The sequence below is a fragment of the Dromaius novaehollandiae genome, chromosome 3 (assembly GCF_036370855.1).
Source record: "Dromaius novaehollandiae isolate bDroNov1 chromosome 3, bDroNov1.hap1, whole genome shotgun sequence".
In the NCBI taxonomy this organism is placed as follows: Eukaryota; Metazoa; Chordata; class Aves; order Casuariiformes; family Dromaiidae; genus Dromaius; species Dromaius novaehollandiae.
The window spans coordinates 102,183,801-102,205,411 of NC_088100.1; the positions used below are offsets into that span (position 1 = coordinate 102,183,801).

General features: G+C 41.6%; 1 protein-coding gene across 1 annotated transcript; it reads left to right on the forward strand.

The window, feature by feature from the left end:
* Positions 1 to 112: 112 nt before the first annotated feature.
* Positions 113 to 19,644, forward strand: UTP25 (UTP25 small subunit processome component). The gene is made up of 12 exons (XM_026123272.2): positions 113 to 287; positions 2,257 to 2,296; positions 3,941 to 4,190; positions 4,970 to 5,176; positions 7,349 to 7,437; positions 8,706 to 9,116; positions 10,546 to 10,765; positions 12,882 to 13,084; positions 14,300 to 14,482; positions 15,148 to 15,260; positions 15,695 to 15,940; positions 16,774 to 19,644. Exons 1-12 carry the CDS (start codon positions 187 to 189, stop codon positions 17,018 to 17,020), a joined length of 2,310 nt encoding a protein of 769 aa, XP_025979057.2. The 5' UTR covers positions 113 to 186; the 3' UTR covers positions 17,021 to 19,644.
* Positions 19,645 to 21,611: the final 1,967 nt, after the last annotated feature.

Sequence of the window (21,611 nt, forward strand, 5' to 3'; positions counted from 1 at the left end):
GGGCGCTGATCGCCGCGCCGTGCCGTGCCGTGCCGTGCCGTGCCGTGCCCGTGGGTGAGTGAGCACCCGCCGCCACCCCCGCCCTGCGGGCCTGCCGTGCGGCAGAGGGCAGCGCGGCAGCGGCGCTTTACGGGCGGGCCGTAAAGCGTCGCGGCGGCCCACGTGGGTGCGGACGCGGGGGGCGACATGGGGAAGCGGCGTGGCGGGCGGGAGCTGCTCCGCACCCTGAGCAAGAAGCAGAGGCGGCACCTCCGGGAGTTTGGGGAGGAGCACCCTTTCTACGACAAGTGAGTGCTGGGGGGGGGGGCCGAGCCCCCGCCCGCCCTGCGGGCCGCCGGCGCGGCGTGTAGCAGCCCCGCGGCCGTCGCCAGGGGCGAGCCCTGGTCCCCTCCAGCGGCCGGGGCCTCCCGCGGGCGCGGCCGCCCCGCGCTGGGCTGCCCCTTCCCCCCGGGGGCTGCCTGGGAGCGCCGTGCGGCTGTGGGAGCTGCGGTCCCCGGCTGGGGGCTGCGCGCGGCTGGGCACCGCTGTCCCGGTGGTACAGCGGAGCCGCTGGCTCGGGGCTGCAGTAGCTACTCTCACTCCCCTTTCACCCCGCTCTTCCATCTGTCGGCTGCTGCAAAGCCGCGCCAGCCTGTTGGTGCTCCCTCTGCTTCCTCTGAATTCCTGAGAGAAGGGAATTTGCATCTGCGGGGCTGGCTGCGTTTGGCACTGCCACTTGTGACCTTGACACCTTGAAAGAGTAAGGGAAGGAGGAAAATCTGCAATCAGATTTATTTGAAACGGATGTTGTAAAGTTATCTTGCGCAGCCCAGAGGTGCTATAAAAAAAAAGAAGTGAAAAAGTGGAGGAGTGTGAGTTAAGACTTCTGTTTAGACATTGGGTCAGTCACTTTGACATCCAGCTTTCTCACTGTTTGCTCTGGACTGCTTTCTGATCTGGCAAATGCTGAGAAAATTCGGCATTGAAGATCATCTGTGAGAGGAGCCATGACTAACTTTGCAGGATGCCTGTGTGTCAAAAAGGGCATTATACTTTTGAACCCCTGTGCAAGCTTGCAAGGAATGAGCTACTTGGTCTAACTGTTGCTGGGGTAAAGTCTTAGAAGTCTGTGAGGAAAACGGATTGTTAGCTTACCTGCACAGTTTGCAGTTATGTGCCTTTAGCAGCAGGCAGTCTTTTGGCAAACAGTGTTGAGGTCTGTTATTTGTACGTACCCTGTGATCCTCTAGGAGCTGGTTGCTTGGAATGCAAGGCTGAGCCCTAGCCAGATGTGGTGAAGTTTTCTGCATCTTACCCTATGCAATGATGGTCTGTCCCACCCCAGGCTCAGTATCTTTTTGAATAACAATTAAGGTTAGTTTAAATCCAGCTTGGACAGTGGCTTGCCTGCAGAACTGCTTTCCCAGCACTGGTTTGTTGATGCTGTATTCTTTTTCCTGTAGCATGTCTTTTTGCATTTCACGGATCAATATTTAGTGCTATACATAGGCTCTTGCTCTGCTTAACCTTGTTATACAAACTGCCTTGGAAAAACTGAACAGCTCTGATCAGATTTGATAACTAGATCACTGGGTCAGAAGAAAGCGTTGCTCTTAATAAAACCTGTCCTTAACTGCTGTTGACTGGGTGCACTGTCTCGTCCAGTTGAATAATCACAACTGGGTGCGTTGAGGTTGACCTTTTCTTTCTTCAGTTATGCTTACCAATATAAAGTCATCTTATCTAGGCTAGACTGGTCCCATTTCTTCCCCAGCTCCAGAGATCCCTTACAGCCTGTCTAACTTCTGTGTTCCTTTAAAAGTTTTGCTCCTGCCCTTTTCGGGTAGCTCTGGCCTGGCCTTTCTGGATGGCAGATTTTTTTTTTTCCCCCCAGTTTGCCTAGGTACTGAGTGTGCTGTAGGAAGTTCCCTACCCCCTGAAGCTCTTTTTCAATTTTTATCTGTGTAATTGGATCTTTTTTAACTCTTGGACTTTTGATTAAAGCTAGAAACTGACTTAAAACATTTTGCTTCTTGAACAGTTATAAGACTTGGTTGCTTAGGCTTCCCAATACAGAGTGTACTATCGCCGGGGGGAGTAACCAAGTGCTGAGTCTGTTTTCTTAGGGGGGGTGGGTGAAGCTTTGGTTTTAAGTTTTCTTTTAAATTCACTAAGACTTACACAACTCAACTATTACCTTCCTCCTCCCTGTCATCTTTTTTCCTCCTGTGTATAACGCCATCGACAAAGTAAGATATTTCAGTGTTTTCTTTTCAGGGTTTCTGGAAGACCAGAAGCAACTCAAGTTTGTGAACTGGTAAGACACTTTTGCTTCTTCCTCACTTCCATCTTTTCACTTAGCTGAACTGACAACGGAATGACATGTAGCATTTCATGTTACAAATTATTCAGACTGGTTTAGTTGTTATATTTAGAAAACCTGCCTTTAGGAGAAAAAAGAAATTTTTGTGTGGTTCTTAGTTGTTCTGTGCAGGTTCTAAGTCAAAACTGTGGTACCATGAGAGGGCAGAAGCAGCAGGAAATAACACTGCTGATCTTGTCTTTTTGCATATTACTTAGTCATGGTGAAAAGTAAATTATGCTTTTAAATTGTTTTAAAAATATTAATAAATTTTAATTACACGGACCCCCTTAGTGTTGCACGACTTGGGGGAAGAATTGTTTTGTTCTCTGTTGAACAACAGGTTTTTCTATTGAATGAAGAAATGTGTTAATGCTCGCTGCTTCAGAGTGCCAGCTATACCTTTGTTTTAGGTCAGGATTTGTTACCCTCATTTATCATCAGATTAATTAACAAGTTGGAAGTTGTTACTTGATCTTCATTGAACTTTGAACAGCTTCAAAATTTTGATGTGGAAGAATTAATTATTCCAGTTCATTTGTTTCTTTTAGCATTTTTTTTTTAGTTAATATTGTATATACTGATTTTCACTTTGGGATAAAAGGAACTAAGAAAAGAAGAAGTAAATTGCTTATACTCCTGGCTTCACTATAATTTTGGCTGTAAACTGACCCACTGTTGTGCTGGTTTGTGTGAGTGTGGGAAAGAATCAACTCCTGGAGTCTGGCTAGTTTGGAGCTTAGATCTTTACAGCTGAGCCTAACCCAACTGACTTCCTGGTGAACTTCTGTTGACTGAAGGTTGTTTTGCTGACCTTCTTGAAAGACGGATGCGTTTTCAGCGCACTCTGTCTCCTGTTGCTAGTTCAGTACGTGCGTTCTTCCATAATCTGCTATGTGTGTGGTTTTCATAGGAAAATCCAGCAACACTTTAGTAAACACTGTGGAGATGAGGTGTACTGACTCAGCTGAGGCTGAAAGAACCACATTTTGTGCTGATCTGTTTTGATGTGTTAACTCAGGTCAGCACAAACTACTAGTTAGTCAGTATTTTAAAAACTAGTAATTTAATTTGTTAAAAATAAGGGGGAAGGTGCAGATTCTTGTATTCAGAAACCACTTTTGTTCATAGAGAAGTTTACCAACAAGACTTCATTGATATGAAATGCTAATCTGTATAAGGAACAAAAAATATGACACCCATAAATAACAAACTATTAGCAAAAACTAAAGATATTAGCTTATCTTAACACTATGGTATTAGGAATGTCTAGAATACTTGCTGAATAAGATCTTAAGAGTTCTTAAGAGGCTCTTAAGGAGTCTGTTAAGAGACTTGGAGACTTAGTTATGTAATTTTTGTTGAAATTTATATGTGCCTAAGTCTACTAAGATACTTTCAAAACCTGAATGGAGGTGTCCAGTGTAACCGGTTGCATAAATGCAGTATTTTTTGAAAATCTCCATTGCATCTGCAAAAGGATAGGATGTGAAAAGGTAAAACTTAACAGGGGAGCTAGAGGAGATTGTGCTGGCATGCTGTCTGCCAGCTAATAGATTTTTTCTGTTGTTGCTGTTATACTTCTGTCTTCATTTTCAGTCTGAGAATTCTGATAAATCAAGCTCAGAAAGTGATACGGACACTGAACCTGAGCAGGCCTCAGTGTATCACAAACTACTGGCTACACTGAAGACCTCTCCGGAGTCTGAGATTGAAGAAGACGAAGATGAAAGTGAATCAGAAGAAGCTGGGGAAAGTGAGACAGAAATGGACAGCGAAGAGTCCCAGGAGACTGGAGAAGCAGAAGGTGGTGAAGAAGATGAAAATGATATAGCAGACAAAGAAGAAGGTAGTTTGTCTTTTCCCATGTGTTGGTAAAAATTGTTTCAGATAGAAAGTTTGAATAACAGCTGTTTTAGCAAGGATCCTGGTTTAGGCTGGCTTGTTAGCTGGATGCTTTTCTGCTCTGGAGAGACTTGCTCTGCTGCCTCTGTGTGGGAGGGAGCAGAAGCTGCTGGAGGATTTAGCAGAGGAGCGGGTAGTTCTGCTCGTTTTCCGGCAGACAGCCCACTGCTTCTCCCTCAGATGTTGTTTGTGCGGCAGCACAGGCGGAATCCACAAGGAGCAGGGTACCAGGGGTTCTCACTCACTGGGAAGCACAAGCTGTTGTCGCGCACAGCATCTGGTTTGGTTACCGCCACAGAGAGGAGAGAAGGGTTTGCCTTGTAGCCGGGAAAAGAATATTTAAATTATAAGAAAATCTCCTTCTTTACAAGGAGACAGCCTCATCTGTCTGTGAAGAAATTGTGGGAGAGAGGAGTCAACTTTTTATATTTTTTAGTTATTTAGAGTTTTTGGCAACTGAAACTCATAGCCTCTGAATAGGATATCTCTTAAATTTTTCTCTGGGACAATGCATGTCATGTAACGCATGGGACAACATATGGCAGGCGAGCCAAAACTCTTTGTTACTGCAAAATGCAATGCTCGTTTTTTCTGTTTTTAGATAGAGTGTTTGGAGAAAAACATCTGGTAACTCAAAATGAGTAACCTAGCCAACAAGAGGTAGCTATAGATAGCAACTCTTCCAGGAGAGTATAACCCATTTCTCTTTCCAACAAATCACAGCTAAAGATACAGGAGAGCAGACACTTGGTGAGGAGCAGGCTGATGGTGCAGATGCCTCTTGTGACCCCAGTCATGGAGTAATTGAGGAGTTTACTGATGTGAAACATGAATCTGAATTTAGCTTGGAAACCAATTTCATGGAAGAGGAGAGTGGAGATTGCAATGCAGATGAGAGAAAGAGCAGTACTTCGCAAGCCTTTTCAGAAGGTAAAACACTATGTTTCTGTTTAGTGATGTGCCTCTAGAGGAGCATCTGTAAACATGTAATTGTCAAACTCCCTAATGATATTCTGTATAGCTTCTGATACATTATTCATTGTATTTCCCACATGTGAGCCAGTTACATAAGGGACACTTAAAGCTAATGCAGTGGGTATTGCATTAGCCCACTTACAGACCCAAGCTGAACAACTTGTTTTCCGTAGGCCCCATTGACAAGGATCTGTGCATGGTTCCTGTTACGACTTATAAAGCCGAAATATCAGGAACTGGAAATGTGGGGCGAGAGGGTTATTACTCTTCTGTTTCTTTAATACTGGCTAAAAAAGCTAATGTAATATAAAGGGCCCTGCAAGACTGCGCTTGACTGTGGAAGATATTCTTGGCACAGACAGTGCAGGAGATGGTCACAAGGCTGACCTCTGAGGGCATCCTTCACAACTCGGTGGAGTTAGAGGTGAGACTCTGGGAAGCTTGGGCAGCCACAGTAATTTAGACAAATGCTTGGGGCTCTCTGAATTATGAAGGTTGTGCAGAGGAGTCTGACTGCACCAGGAGCAGAAAGGCATGAGGCACTGGTAAAGCATCTGTCCGGTGTCTCTGAAGGGTGTAGCCCAGAATCTCGCTGAACGCTGCAGTGTGCTCATGGGGGCAATCTGAGCCCTAGTGTTGGAGTTGTCCCCCCATGTGTAGTACAAATAGCTGTGCACAATGGGGTGTGATCTTTCAGTGATACACCACACATTGGCACTTGCAGAGCTTCTATTCATATTTTATGCTCTGTGGTTTTAATATCAGATGGCATAGTTTGAGAGAGAGGAATATGTTTGTAGCATCCCTAGTGATGCTGGCTTGTCATCTTAGAGCAGCAGCTGACATTAGATCTGGGAGGCAGCCTAGTTGATACATGAAATGTGTGGAAGCATCAAAGGGCCATGTGATAGAAAAAACAGCTTGTTCTTGTTACCATGAGAATATTACTTATGCTTTTGGCATTGCATTTTAATGAGAACCACAGCTCTGCAAATGCATGCTAAGTATCATAACAGCTTTGTTCAGCCTGTAAATGATGCACTACTTTTCAGTGGGTTCGTGTAGGTTGCAAGTGGCTTTATAATCTGTTACAGAAAATGAATAAAATAGCAGAGAGGCAATAAACTTCTACTCTTGTCCTGAGGTCACGAGAATTCCTGAAAATGCTTCACGTTATTCCTTTTACTTTATCTGACCAATGCTGGCATCAGTAAAACTCACTGAAGAGAGAGTCTATATTACAATTAAATGATCTCTCATTTATTTGCATTCTTGGGAATATATTCTCAACAGCATCATGATTAGCAAATGTCTTGACTTCTGCCTGGACAGCTTGTACGTGGGCTGGATACCAGGCATTAGTGTTCTCTTATTACTTTTCTTTATGCAATGTGTAGCTCTTTTTAGCAATCCATGCACAGGGCTTGGTTTTCAAAATAAGCTTTGCATGTGACTTGTGCATGACAGTGTCTTTGAATATAATGTGATTTTACAGTTCCGTGCCTGTGTCAGTCTTTTCTTTCTTTTCTAAAAAAAGAAATGCTGATTAAATAAATCAGACTTGTGTTCAGTTTAGCAATTTCTGCCTCCCTTCCCTCAGCCCCCTTGATCTTTATCTGTTTTCTCACAAACTCTATTCATATCCCTGGCCAAAATTTCTAAGCTCCAGGCCGAACTTCTTATAAATTAAAAAGGACGCTAAACTCACAGAGGTCTCTACTATTGACAGCTTATTTCACCAGCAAAGGATGGAGATGCTAACTGATGTTAATTAGTGCCAGAGCTTAAGACAGAAAATTACCAGTCTTTCCACTACGTACTGTTACAACAATCTTTCCCACTATATACTGCTTTCCTGTCCAACGCTTGTTTTGTGATTGAAAGTTCTAGTACTTACAGAAGTGCATCTTTAAAAAAAAAAAAAAAAAAAAAGGCAGTCTGTCAAATCTATGTCTCTGCTTTTGTAGAGAGAATTTGACATCCTGTCTCTGTCTCCAAGTGCTTTGAAATAACTGGTTTTAACAGTGATGTTGGCTAGCAGAGAAATTGTCTCCTTTACAAATTCATTCCAAAACTCAATTATAGTATTAGTTACAATAGTTCTGGGTTTTTTTTTGTTTTAAACAGATCCATTTAAACAACACATGGACAAAGAAATGGAAGAAAAAGAAGTAGAAAAAATGTCTATGCTTTCTAAGTCTTCAAGTCAAATGAAGGTAAGTGTCCTGTAGCTATTCAGAGTTCCTAAAGATGCTGGGATTAAAATAACTTTTTATGCAAGTAAAGTAGATTCCTCATTATTATTAGCTGTAGGCATTGGAATTGTCAAGGTTTTGTCAGACTATGTTGCTGTGGAAGTGTTTTCTTCTTTGTTCAGCACTAGGCTAGAGGTGAAATCTAAAGTCAGCTATAATGTAGGCATAAAGTGACACATCTGAGAAACTTAGGTTTAGAGTCTTATCTGTAATCCTGAAACCACAGATGTTGCTTTAGACACCAGGTGGAAACAGGTTACTTTGAGGGATAACAGCACAATACCAGGGACTTGCTCTGTGGCCATAGTCTTAAAAGTACTTGTGATGCAGCTTAATCTTTTTGTTTCAGGATGGCTTTATCTTTGTATATATTTACAAGCAGCTGAAGGTGGATTCCAATATTAAATTGTTAACTTTGGAATTAATGTGTGAATTGCAGTATCAGAAAAGCATTTCATTGCTTGAGAAAGAATATTGTTTTTCAAACTTGAATTTTTAGACAAACCTTTGCTTCCTAACTTTTTCATGTCTGATTTTGTTTTGGAGGTTTGCCTTGCATTCTGGTCAGCCATATGCTGGGTGACATTCATTCGAAGATATCCAATGGTTAGTCAGTCAAAGAGCAAGCTGCAATTTTTTTTTCCTCCTCCTTCCTCAATGCCAGCTGAAGCAATGTACTGTATATCTTTGGTTAGCTTCATGTAGCTACTTGACAGAAATAGATTGAGACAACTTATATGGCAAGAAGCTTAAAGCATTTGGAGTTTTCCCCTACTGCAGCTTTCACCCTGGAAATTAAACAGACTCCAGCTAGACTGGCATTTGGCAACTGATTCATAACTTCTGGGTTTAGTCCCTAATGGATTTTTTCTTTAAGTAAAGTACACACCTCAGAGTGGTTGATCTATAAACAGAGCGACTCCTGGGTTCTCGTCTTGTCCCTGTTTTGTGCCACTGATTTGCCAGCTAGTGTTGGGCAGAAATGGCATCTTTCCTCTTCCTTTGTTTTCTTTTCTATAAAGCGAGTGCTGTTTTTGCCATCTCGCTCTATTTTATTGTTATTTTCCTTGGTAGATATTAAAGGAAAGAAGAAATGCATAGTGAAAGAATGGTTTCAGCTTGTATTACGAAAAGATAATTTCTCAAATTTCATGAACCTTATTAAACTGCCAGCAGTAGTGGTGTGCTTCCAGCTGTACTAAGTTTGATACGTTTGGCTCTTCTTTTAGTGGCCGAGGCTGGGTCAGCTAACTTTTTCTTCCACTTTGGAGAAACGTAAAACCTTAAAACCAGACAAAGAAGTTGATGTGAAACAGCTTCATCTTCATAAACCTTTAGAAGTCACTTGGCCAAAAGTGAACAAACAATTGCTCTCCTCAGTGAACAAACCAAGTGATTCCTGTTTTACTCCACTACAAAAAGAGCTCTTCTGTATCATGAATACATACAGGGACTTGTTCTATCCAGAAAGAACTGCTTTAACAAATGGAGAAGAAATCCGGCTTGCTTATTGCCTGCATGCACTGAACCATGTCCTGAAGGCAAATGCCCAGGTGCTTGGCAATAATGCTAAACGAAGGGACCAAAAGCCAGGGATTGATAACGATGACTACAGAGATCAAGGGCTCACTAGACCTAAGGTAAGAGAACTTAATCTATGTGATTTCCCTCTGCCCTGGGCGTTTGGTCAGGCAACATAAACATCCTGATGATTTATTGTGAAATATTTCCATTGCTGCTCTGTCATGTGGTATGTTCCTAGGCATGTGCCTTTCCATATCCCTTGGTCATGCCTGGAAGTTGTCTGTAACATGCCGGGGCAAATACCATGTTAGAAGTAGTAAAGTAGTGAGCATAAGTTTGTCAGTCACCCTGTTTCTGTGTTGAGCTGTGAGCTTGGCTTACCTTTCTCCTTGTCTTTGTATTGTTACAGACTGACCTTTTGCCTTTTCCTCCTTCCATTTCTAAACCTACCAGTATTGAAAGGGCCTCCAAATTCATCTTCAGTATTAGTGCAGGTAGTGGAGGCTGTCACCCAATGCGGGATGCCCCAGAGGATTGTTTTTTGTCATTATCCACTTGTAAGATTGGTTTGCATGGGCACTGCCTCCTACCAAAGCTCAGCTAGTTCTTTCTACCTTCCCTTTGTCCCAACAGGTCATGCTTTGCCCCAGGCACTCCTTTTTAGTGCAGCATCACTTGCTGGGAGACTGTCCTTTGTTGTTATTGCATGATGATAGCTGTGCTCTCTATCCTACAGTCAGAAGCACCATTTTGATGGAGTACATGTCATTAATCCACAGTATCCTCTAGCTGACAACCAGGTAGATTCAGTTTGGGCTAGCCTGTCATGGGTAGTGCCAAGTTACCTGTTGAACAGTTTCAAAGTTGGATTTCAGTATTTCCTGCGCCTCTGGCAAATGCTTGCATTTTGTTTCTGTGTTAACTTCCCAGTTAGTCTCTACAAAACACTTTGTAATATGAACAGCTATTGCCACACACTCAGGAGCCAAACTTTGCCCTTGCCCATGTATTGTGGAAGCTGATAGAGCTGGGTGACCGTCAGCACTCCCACCTGATTATGTGGGGAGCGCAGGAGGATATGCTTAGCTGCAAATTCCTGGTAATGGTGCCGTATGTGTGAGCCAGAGAACCAGGCTGAGCTGCTGAGAAATATGTGTTCCTGCGCGTTCTGCATCCCAGTGCATTCTCCCTCCTTGCTGAATGTCCTAATTTTGCTTTTTCTGCTTCCCCTTGGACTCTGCTGTCTGCCTTTCCTCTGAGAAGTTTATTGGAGGCACACCATGAGGGAGTCAAAAGCTAGGGGCCTGTTTCAGTGTAGAAGTGCATACTTTTACTGTATGGCACAGATCTGTCAGTTGGATCACGTTTTTGTCATGTAGGCATAGTTGGCTGGTCATTATTTTGGGGAAGGAGACTGTTATTTCCTCTTGATTGTCAGGAGGCCCAATAAGGGCAGGTCTGAGTCAAAATAATTACTTAACATAGTCAAATGTGGTCGTTTGTATTTTATGGGCTGTTCTGTTGTAACAGTTTTGGTCTGCACAGGTACTGATGGTGGTGCCCTTCCGGGAATGTGCTTTGCGAATTGTGCACGTTTTTATCAGTCTTCTTGAAGTGAACAATGAAAGAAAAATAGATGTAAGTAATAAAAAGCGCTTCAAAGGGGAGTTTGGCTCTGACCCGGAAGAGAAGCCTCCCAACCTGAAAAGACCAGAAGATTATGAAGCTGTCTTTGCTGGCAACATTGACGACCACTTCAGAATCGGTAATGGCCTACTAAACAAATCATCTTTCACTTGTAAAGAAGCCAAAAGTAGCCTAAACTAGTTCTTCCTAGATGGCTGAAAGCTATCTGGGCTAGAAGTTCTGGTGAGACTCTAAGCTCTGAAGTATTTATGCCTTTTCTGGATTGGCAACTTGAATATTTCTGAAAATATTCCCTGCCTTGCCAAAACTTGAAGAGAAGATGTGAAAGTAATGATTTTTTCATGTCAAGTTCAGGGTCACTTAAAAATCCAGTGATTGCATTATAGTGGCAGGATTGCCCACATCTGATTTTAAACAGGATAGTCTTGATTATGCAACAAACTTTTACATTATTTAAAAAAAAACCTTTCAGGTCAAATGAGTTTGTTCACAATTTATCATGTAATCAGTAAAAACTGTAAAAAATTTTGAAGTTCGGTACTGAGCAAAGCAATTTTCTATTGTATTGCCCATGGTTTTCCTACATGCAAAGGGATAGCCAGCAAGTAGGACTGTCGGATGAGCAGCAAATTTAAGACTATTTCATAATATTGTAATTTCATGCTGGTTTGGTAACTCTGTATGCAGAGAAGTAGCTAGCGGCTTCATTGCTAGAGCTGCCACAATGAGTAGGCAGTTTTTCTAACTTCTCTTGACAGATAAGTGGCTCTTAAAATTATTGCCCCTTGAAAGATAAATTGGCATCCCAAGAGATTTAATGATATAGTGGAGGATGCAAGCAGTTCCCACTTGGTCTTTCTTCCTTTCCCAGTGAATATCTGTCTTGCTGAGAGCATCTTACTTTCTGTAGCAAAATAATTTTCCTTTCAACCCCTTTCCATACCACAGTCTGCTTGATCCATTTACTAGGTGTAAGGAAGTGCTTGAAGAAACTTTCAGTGCTGTTTCTTGCAGAAGCAAGTCATAGAAGCAGCATCCTTATTCTTTCTTATTGTGCCTCACACCCTGTTATTTCAGCACTAAAATCTAATTTAAAGTGCATTTTTAATGCACTTTAAATGACCTTACTAAAGTCACTGTTTCACATTCTTAAACCAAAAAAAGACTTGTTGTTAAATTTAAACTCTGTATATGCTGACATGTTCTGCAACCAGTGGTATCTTCTTGGAAATTGAGCCAATTGTGACAGTTTCTTAAAATTTTTATTATTGGGTTAAATAAGATAGCAGGAGAGGTTGCTGTTGATGTCTGTGTGAAATTCTCAAAAGTGCCTTCAATTGTGACCATGATAGCTGGCTCCACATAGACAGTGGAGAGAGGTTAGAGATGCCTATGCTGGGCAGATTGTAGTGGATGGTTCGAATATGATCCAAAACGTGAATTTTAAGATCAGAAAACCCTGGGTCCCAGCAATGCTGCCATGTAGTTGTGGCAGAGGTAATGAACTCCTTTGCTTCCTTTCTTTTTCTTTTCTTTCTTTAACATAAGAGGTGACACACAAGCCAGTTTGACTTGCATACTGTATCATTCAGCATGAGCAGCAATACCTTTCTAGGCATCACATTTCCAGAGAGAGTGCAAGATCTTATGCTTTCAGTCTTTGTAATGTGAAGAACCTTTTCCTTTGTATTTTATTAATGACTCTTGTGGCCCTGTGAAGCACCCTGTTTTCAAGAGATCTTCACTGAATCTTTCATGACAGATTAAGATGGCAAAGATCAAAGCCCAGAAATTAGGGTGGAATAGTTAATCATTTCTGGAGGTTTTCTCATTTGTGTGTGTTTGTATGTGTGTGTTTGTTTTTACATCTTCAACCTGCCTTTCCCCACCTTTCAGCCGAAAGTCAAGAAAAATCTGTTTCAGTTCAAAAGCATGGTTCAGGCTATGAAAAATTTGGAGAAAAGTTTTACTGAAAGAATTGGCTGGACTTCAGGAAAATCTGCCAAATGTTTGTCAAATGGAATAATGTGGGGATGGAGTGTGGGGGAAATGGGGGGGGAAGGGAAGGCAGATTTTCAGCAAAATAAGAGTTCTGGCTAGATTGGTGTTTTTTGGCTATTAGTATGTATGAAGGGAGAGGAAATGTAGCATGTTATGATTACAGAAGCTTCTGGAAGAGAATAAGTTGGTGACTGATCCTGACTAAAATAATGTTTTTGGCTTTTACTGGACAGGGGTTGCGATTCTTCAAAAGAGTATGAGGTTGTATGCACCATTTTACTCATCAGATATCATCATTGCCTCTCCCTTGGGTATGAGGACTATTATTGGCGCAGAGGGGGAGAAGAAGAGAGATTTTGATTTTCTGTCATCGGTAGAAATTCTTATAATTGATCAAGCAGATATTTACCTGATGCAGAATTGGGAACATGTTCTGGTGGGTTTTCCCTGTGTATTATTTTTATGTTTTACTGTGTCTTGTTATTCTGATGTAACTTTTTTCTAGCAGTGAACAGTATAGGTATTTTTTTGCTGTCAGTCTTCCAGATATGTATGCTTTCCTTCCTTCCCTTCAACCTGATGTTTTCTCATACTAAGAATAATCTACCTGTGGATTTTGGTAGTATTCACCACCTATACTCTGTAAATCTTAGTATTTGGTGCTTTAGTGGCATATTTCATCAGAGATTTTTTTAGATAATTTTAATTATCTTGCAGACTGAGATAATGATGATTCCTTTAATCACATCTGGGAGAAAATATGCCAGTTTTCTGACTGCCCAGTGTCTCAGTTAGACTGCAACCATGTGAGGAATTTGTACAACCTAGTTTAGGCTCCTCCAGTAGGCAATGGGAGCTGTTGCTTGTCTCCATTGACTATAGAGGAATATTAAGCATTAGTCATGTTCTAACTTAAGCAGTATGAAAACTTTTCTGTATGCATGATGAAAATACAGTCCAAGGATTTGGATAGTATGGGGTAGAATCCACATTCTTGACTTCTGGTTAATAAAAATTTTAAACTATGAAAGGTTTCTTTTCCTATTAAAACACCCCTGAAGGTACCTGGGCTGGGCACTTTGAGAGCATGATATTACTGTACATCGAATGAGTCCAGAAGGTGTCTTGTTTTCTGGAGAGCCCGAGGAAGGGCATCTGAGCCTGCTCGATATCTGAAGAACGTGTCCTGGAGCTTGTTTCCTGTTTTTCTTTTGGGTGGACGTGCCTGCCATGCAGCAGCCTTGACAGAACTGAGGCCAAAAAGCAGTGAATTTCTTCACTTGTACCCAGTTTCTCCCTGAATGCAGTGAGAAGTGCACTTGAGCTTTCTTGAATAGGCCTGAGGTTCCTGAGCTAGTCTTGAATACAAACAAACAAAAAACCCCACTATCCATGCCCTGTGGGAGAAAATTGGAAGCTAAGACTGTACTGTAATGGCTGACCAAAGAGATGGTAGTTTAAGTTCTGCAGAATGAAATCAAGTAAAGTACTCTTGCTGTGGTCAGTTAATTCCAGTCACGTTGTGAGAGGTCACTACTATTATGTTCTGTGCTGTCTTGCTCGTACCTGCCCACTTTTATGCTGCAGTTAAGGCTCTCGCAGTGTGGGTGCAAAGTTATCAGTCTGTACTGGTGTGTTTCCATTTGTGTAGCACCTGATGAAGCACATTAACCTCCTGCCTTTGGATTCCCATGGGGTAGACTTCTCCCGAGTGCGTATGCTGAATCTCAATAACTGGTCCAAGTACTACCGTCAGACACTGCTGTTCAGTGCTCTTCAAGATCCCCAGATTAACTCCATCTTCAACAAGCACTGCTTCAATTACATGGGGCAGGTAAGTCCACGTACAGGCTGAAAGCCTTTCTTTAAATGCTGGTGTAGTGGAGGGGGAGAGAAGTAGAAAACCCAACATGTGGAAGCATTCCATATTCACTTGTACAAAGACTTTCACTTTCTGTGTGCCAGCAGGTTCCATTATCCAGGTATTTCAGTCTGAATCTCCATGATGATGAACAACAATTTCTGATGCTGTACCAAAAGGATAAAGAGCTGCTCTTTCTGTAGCAATACTTATTTGATCCTTTTGTTTCACGAGTAACAGTTGTGTGTCAGAAGTTAGGTTTTGTTTGTTCTTTATTTTACATGCTTACATAAATTATCTTGTTTTATTTATTTTTGTTGTTAAGTGAATGGTTTTCTTGCTTCCTTTATTTCCTAATATGAAAAAAGGAAACACAAATACTTGTTGCTCTGAGAGAACTAGGAAAAGTGAAAACCTGAGTTTTCCACCTCAAATATATGAAAGGCAGGACATAAACAGTAGTCATGTATGTTTAACAGATCTGTTATGTGTAGATGTGTGAACAGAGTTTTGTTTTTTAAAAACAGCCTTGTGTGTTGCCTGAAGATATAAGTCATTAGCAGAAAGCTGATCTGAGTGTGGATGCCTTTTAAAGCAGTATTTACTGCTTCCCTAAGTGTCCTATTTTATTCTTGCAGGTGGCTGTCCGGAACATAGCACAGATTGGCTCCATTAGCCATGTTGTGGTACAGCTTCCTCATGTTTTCTGGAGGCTAGAAACTGAAAATTTAACTTCTGTAATGGATACAAGGTACTCTGAGTTGCAGACTCTTTTGCTATGCCCTAATGACTGCAAATTCAGATGTGCTTAGCTAGTTGAGCATACTGCTTACTGTGGAGTACAAGGCCAACATGATTTCAGAACAGAAGCGTGCTCTCATTAGTCTTCAGGTGTGGGTTAGGCCCTGGTGGAGGAGAGTGCTGGTGGAGGAGAATACTGACTTCATGCCAAAGGCGCTGGAGAATAAAGACTGGGGAAAGAAATACCAGTCTCTGTCATACTTTGTAGTACCAATCTAGCCTTTGCCTTTCATCTCGTAAAAGCGTAGAAATCCTAAGAAGTTAAAGTAGCAAAAATCTAGTCAAGAAAATCTTCAGTGGTCTCTTGTGTCTGGTATTTCTCTTTGGTGAGATCATATCAGTATTGTTAATTCTGGATAAAACATATGTATGTTCTTATCTCAGGTTTCAGTTCTTCATTGACAAAGTTTTGCCTGAGTACCGTGATGCCATCATGTCACACACGCTCGTATATGTTCCATCATATTTTGACTATGTGCGTCTTCGAAATTACTTCAAGAAAGAGGAGTTGAATTTTGTCCACATTTGTGAATACACTAAAAAGGCTGGCATCTGCAGAGCAAGACGTTTCTTCCTCAAAGGAGAGAGGCAGTTTTTACTGCTCACTGAGCGCTTCCACTTTTACAAAAGGTGAACTGTGGGCTGAGTTTTCCTCTGAGATGCATGTGTGCTGTTTTGGAGGTAGAGTCTTGGAGGTGGAGGAGACAGTCATAGATGGGCTATATTGCTTTCTGAACCAGTTGGATCTCTCTGGGGACTTTTTCTGAAGTAAGAGCTTTTCAGATTACTTTTTTCTTTTTCTTTTCTTTCTTTTTTTTTTTTTTCACATTGTCAGCAGTCCCTTGCAGAACTTTGATATGCATAGGGCTTTATTCAGGAAGGTAAGTACTGCCAACTTCCACTGATGTCAGGAGAGTACAATCTATCCTGAAAAATGGGATTCGTTGTGCCTTTTATTAGCGTTCATCTGTGCCACAATAATTACATAACATCTCAAAAAGGGTATGGAATTAGTTTCATAATGTAATACAGCAAGCCAATGCAACTTGGAAAATTTGCTACAGCCTGACTGGAGCTGTTCGAAAGTTCCTAATGGAACAGTTTTTTTCTGTTAGCAGATTTTTTTTTGTCAAATATGGAATGTTTCATAAGCCTCAACCTGATCAGGCTTTGCCGGCTTACACTTCAAGCCAAAAAGGCTGAATTCTGTAGAAACTGATGGTACTCTGTACTTTAGAGAAAGTCCCAGTGCCTGGCAGCATTAGAGCTCTTAATTCTACGTCTGTGGCAAATCTAGTCTTCTGTCCATGATGCCCGGAGTGTGTCAAGTTGAGCTAATGACTCTAATGTGCACTGAAATTGATGGAAATTAGGAGAACTGAGATAGGATTGATTGTTTTAACATGCACGTTTTGTAGAAATTTGCAGGACAAAATATGACTTGTTTGTCTTTCCTACTACAGGTACACAATAAAAGGCATTAGGAACCTCATTTTCTATGAGTTACCAACCTATCCCCACTTCTACAGTGAGATTTGTAATATGATGAAGGCCACAGACAATGGAATGGATGCCACTTGGACTTGTACTGTCCTCTATTCCAAGTATGATGCTCAGAAATTGGCTGCTGTTGTTGGCATAGATCGCACAGCTCAAATGCTACAGTCCAAGAAAAATGTGCACCTCTTCATTACAGGAGAAAATGAATAAGCAATATTGCAAACTAGAGTGTTTGGATGAACCTGGATTTTGCTCCTTTGCTCCTGGATAATGCACTTTTGGATGTTGTTTTTAACTAAGTGTTAAACTTTTTACTCCTTTTACTAAATATCTTGCTGAAATGATTTTTTTTGTAGTATTAAATTTTATACTTAAGTTCTCTCTTATCTCAGTCCAATGAGGAAAGGGAAGATGCCATTCAAAAAAGCAGGAGGTGGCTAGTTTCTTCTGTGTATAAACAAAATCAGTTCAAAATTATTCTTCACTGGCTACTTTATTCCTCACTCTTCGTTGTGTGTTGAAAAAACTCACTGTTCGGTAAAGATCTGTGGTGTTAAAATACCTTTTGATTTGATTGTTCCACTTCATTTTCAGATATAGCAAACTCGCTTCCTTTCATCAAAGGCAACTTTTTCTTTTAATCTAGGGAAAAATATACCCACTTACTGAGGCAGTTGTTATGTAAGGGAGGTGTAGGTAGAGCCTCAGCAACCCACCCATATTGTTGAATGGTTTAATTTGCCTTGACTGATGAATGTGCTGGGGTGTGAAGTGTGGTTTTGCATTTTCCCTGAGTGGCCTAAATATATTGCCTACTATTTACAGTACTCATTTCAGTCCCACTGACTGGTCAGCTTTAGTGACAATAGATTTTTTTTTTTTTTTTTCCAGAGGGGTTGGAAAATGAGTTAAGCTTGACAGGCAGAAGAGACTAGGCTTACCTAACCTCCCGATTATCAAAGCAGTGCTATGCAGTGCGAAACTGTGATGTAGTTGCAAATACCTGTTATCTCCCTAGATACGTGTGCTTTCTTGGTTTTTTGTTTGTTTGTTTTTGTCTGCTACCCTTAATCGTTGCTTGTGGAAAGCATAAACATGTCATTGAGCTGCCTCTTCTTTCTTTTTTTTATCCTCCTAAGAAGCTAAGTGTCATGTAAAAGGAGCTAGAAGTAGCATGTAAGCATGTGCTAGAACTGCTGGAGGACAGTTCTGCAGAGGGGGGTGGTGAGGCCTGTGTGAGCCCAAATGCAAGAAGGAAATATCTGTGCTGAGATAAGCTTGGAGGAAATTCTCATCTGGGAGGGGGCTTGAGAAAATACGCCAAAGGGAAATAAACTCCTCAAGTAAATGCACAAGCACATAACTTTAGCCAGTTTTTTAAATCCTGTTCATGATTCCTGTATTTCTCAGAGGGTGTGAACTCATATAGTCATTGCACTCCTCAAATCATTTAGTACGTGTGTAAATTCATGTAGTTCCTTGCTTTCTGTTTCGATTAGATGATGATGTCTGTTAGTTTTAAGCACCTCTGTTACACACACAAGAATTAAAAGCCAGCCAAGGCAAAGTTCTCTTTTGAACATCTGACATACAGCAGAGGCAGCAGGAGCAGCAAACAAGGATTTTCTTGTATGGCAAAGGCTTGATGCAGGAGAACTGTGGATGTGCATATAAAAGCAGACACACAAAATAGGATTAAGGATTTGTCTTCCCACACCGGAGGTACTTATCACAGATGAATAGCAGCTGACCTCTGAAAAAGCCAAAGTGGGATAGCTACTTAGGGAGATAAAATGATGCAGTGTTTAAAGGGGTAGCAAGAGTATCGTGCCAGAGTCTTAACTGTGCAAGTTGTTGGCCCACTTGATACTGGGACTGTGCTATGAACTGGATGTAGGATTTGGTCTTGTTTAAATTTTCTTTGTTCCCTTTTTAATTTTTTTTTTTTTTTTTAATACTCACTGGAGTTCACAGGGAGCCCCTGCAAAGATGCATATTGTCAGTAAGGGCTGCAGCGTTGGTGTGGGAATGGGTGGTTGAGGACACGAAGATGAGTTGGGAGCTCTATAGGTTGGTATTGCTAACACTGCTCTGCATCTTTAAACTACAGCCTACAGCAACATGTCTCTCAGGCAGCTTGTATCATTTACAGAGAGCAGTAGACTCCACTGTGGGAATCCAGTTGGCTATGTTGTCTCATGTCAGGGCTGCTTTGGGGAGGAGATACAGTCTGGTCTCTGCTCCACAGTTACTCTGATTTCATAGATCATCGCTTTGATGGGGTTGAACTGAGTAGGCAGTTGTTTATTTAGCAGTAGATCCAGAGACAGTGAGTTACCATTGGATGGCTAGAGCTGACATCAGAAATTGGCCCATCTTGGATGCTGGTTCGCTGATACCAATGCTTCATGTGCTTGGGGAACTACTCGCTCTAAATGAGTTACTTAAGAGCCCATCTTACAAAGTGTTTTCCTGACAGTGATGCGGCTTTCAGAGAGGTGGCTTCTGAAACCCAGTAGAACTGATGTCAGTGAGCCAGCCCATCTGCACTTCCTTCTTGTGTAAACTTGTAACCAATGTTAAAATTGCAATATGTACATCTAGGTTGTCTGTCTTTTTTTTTTAATTGTTCAACACTTTTTTTAAAATGATTTCAAAGTTCTGATACAAATGGAGTAAGAAAACAAACTAGTGAGTATAACATTTTTACTTTGCTTTGCTTGATGGCTTGTAATTTTAGCATGGCAACTTTTTTACAAGTTGGATAAATGCACTGATATTGAGTAGTTACTCTTGTCTTGAGGAGTCAAAAAATTAAAGCAAAATCCTATTCATTTTGACTTCACTACCATACTTTTAAGGAGGTGATGATGTTTTTTAAGATCCATTTTTTTCTTCAGTACTTCAAGAGGCTCTCTGAGTATTAAAAATAGAATTCTGTATTCTTTTTATTTGTGAAAAGCATTATATCACAGCATGAGAGAGTTAACTTTCTGGCATCAGGCAAGAGGATTTCCTGACACCAGCTGCTAATGCAACAGTGCTGAAGATTTGCATTAGTAGCTAGCTTTTGGAAATTCAAACTCAAGGGTAAAACTAAACTGGGATTAAGATGTGAAACAAGAATTCATTTTCAGCATCTCTTGTCTCTCAGGAAACCATAATAATTGATGACCAAAATAAAGACATGTTTAAATACCTGTCTCTATAGGAATATTGCTCTTTCAGTTAGAGTTATGTTGTAATAGATTCTTTTTTCACTAGTAAAACCTAATCAGGGCAATAGGTTTATGATTTGTTGATCCCTTCAAAGATGACAAAAACCATATTTTCTTGTGAAAATGCTGTTGTAGGAGAGGAACCAGCCTTTCTCTGACTGTATGGAGGAGGGAGCGAAAGGGGACTTCAGGATGGTCTCTCCACAGAGCTGGGAAAGTGCCTCCTGTGAGGGGGAAGATTATTAGAGTTTTGTAGCAGTCATTTGAAGACAGAGGACAAATCATGTGAGATAAAACGAGCATTCTTGTTAACAGCAGTGGAATTAACAGTTAATTTACTGTCTCTCTCACACATAGTGCCAGAATTTTTAAGCTTTGGATTAGTCATGCTCTTGTGGCCTCAAACCCAGGAGTTCAAATCTAGGGTTTTTCTTACTTGGACTTGGTAGCCAACGACGTCTGATGGAGCAGTTTGCTTTCATCAGGATTTTCAGAAAGCCCACCCACAAAAGCCTATGTGGTGGGTGTAAGAAGAGGCTGGGCAAAGAGGGAGAGGTCTGAGAGGAAGCACAGGATGGCAGTCACTCCCTTGGCAGAGCTGCCAGGTGGCAGCTGAACTGCATAAGCAGGGCAGCCTCTTGCCCTTGCCCCAGCATCTTGGTGCTGGCCTGAAGACCTGCAACAGGCCTGCAGAGGGCTTGGCCATGAAGAGAAGGATGACTCCTCCATGGTCTGTTCAGATTGCTCCCTGAAGTAGGCAGTAGGAGGAAGCAAACACCCTGGGAAAGGTAACTGGGGGAGGTGTCATTTCTTCCACCCCGTGGAGATCCCAGGCAGCATTTCTTCCCATAGAGAAGGTGAGATGCTCGTATGCAGACAGGCCCCCCGATGCTGCCAGACCTGTGCCGTACAACAGCTTAGGGACTAACAGGACTAGGAGGGCACAAAGCCAGAAGAAACTTCTGCCAGACACTACATACTGTGCCTCAGATTTTTGTGTTATTGTGGCCCAACTCTCATCCTGGTCAATAAGATACTTTTTGCCCACATTATGTCCAAGGATATTCAGTCCCTGTGGCTTTAAATCTTTGCCCTCTGTGCAGAGCTTGACAATAAAAGGTGATTAGCACAGGGCTGGTTACCGGTTGGCTTCATTTGCAGGGTGAGGGTGTTCTCTGGGACTGGAGTGAGACCTCCAACTCTTAAAAGGATGAACACCTAACAGATTTGAGCAGCTACTGTGAACCAGCTACCTGAAATGGAGAAATTAAAATGGGTTTTAGCACTGAGTGGTAGTCAAGAAATAAATATTTAATTATATAAAAGAGATTTGGAAATTTTCAATAAAGGATATGGCAAGAGATCAAGGTAAGATACAGAGAAACACCACCACACAGGACAAAAATAGGTAACCTTGGAACAGCTGACAGCCTGAACTGAAAGCAGAAATTTGGTGTTAGTCTTTCAGATAAAACAGCAAAACCACACTAATGTCTTGCATTCTCCATGTGACATTACAGTTCCTGGGTCAAACCCTTGCCACTGATACTGGTGTAAATCTAGAGAGATGCTGCTGAAATTAC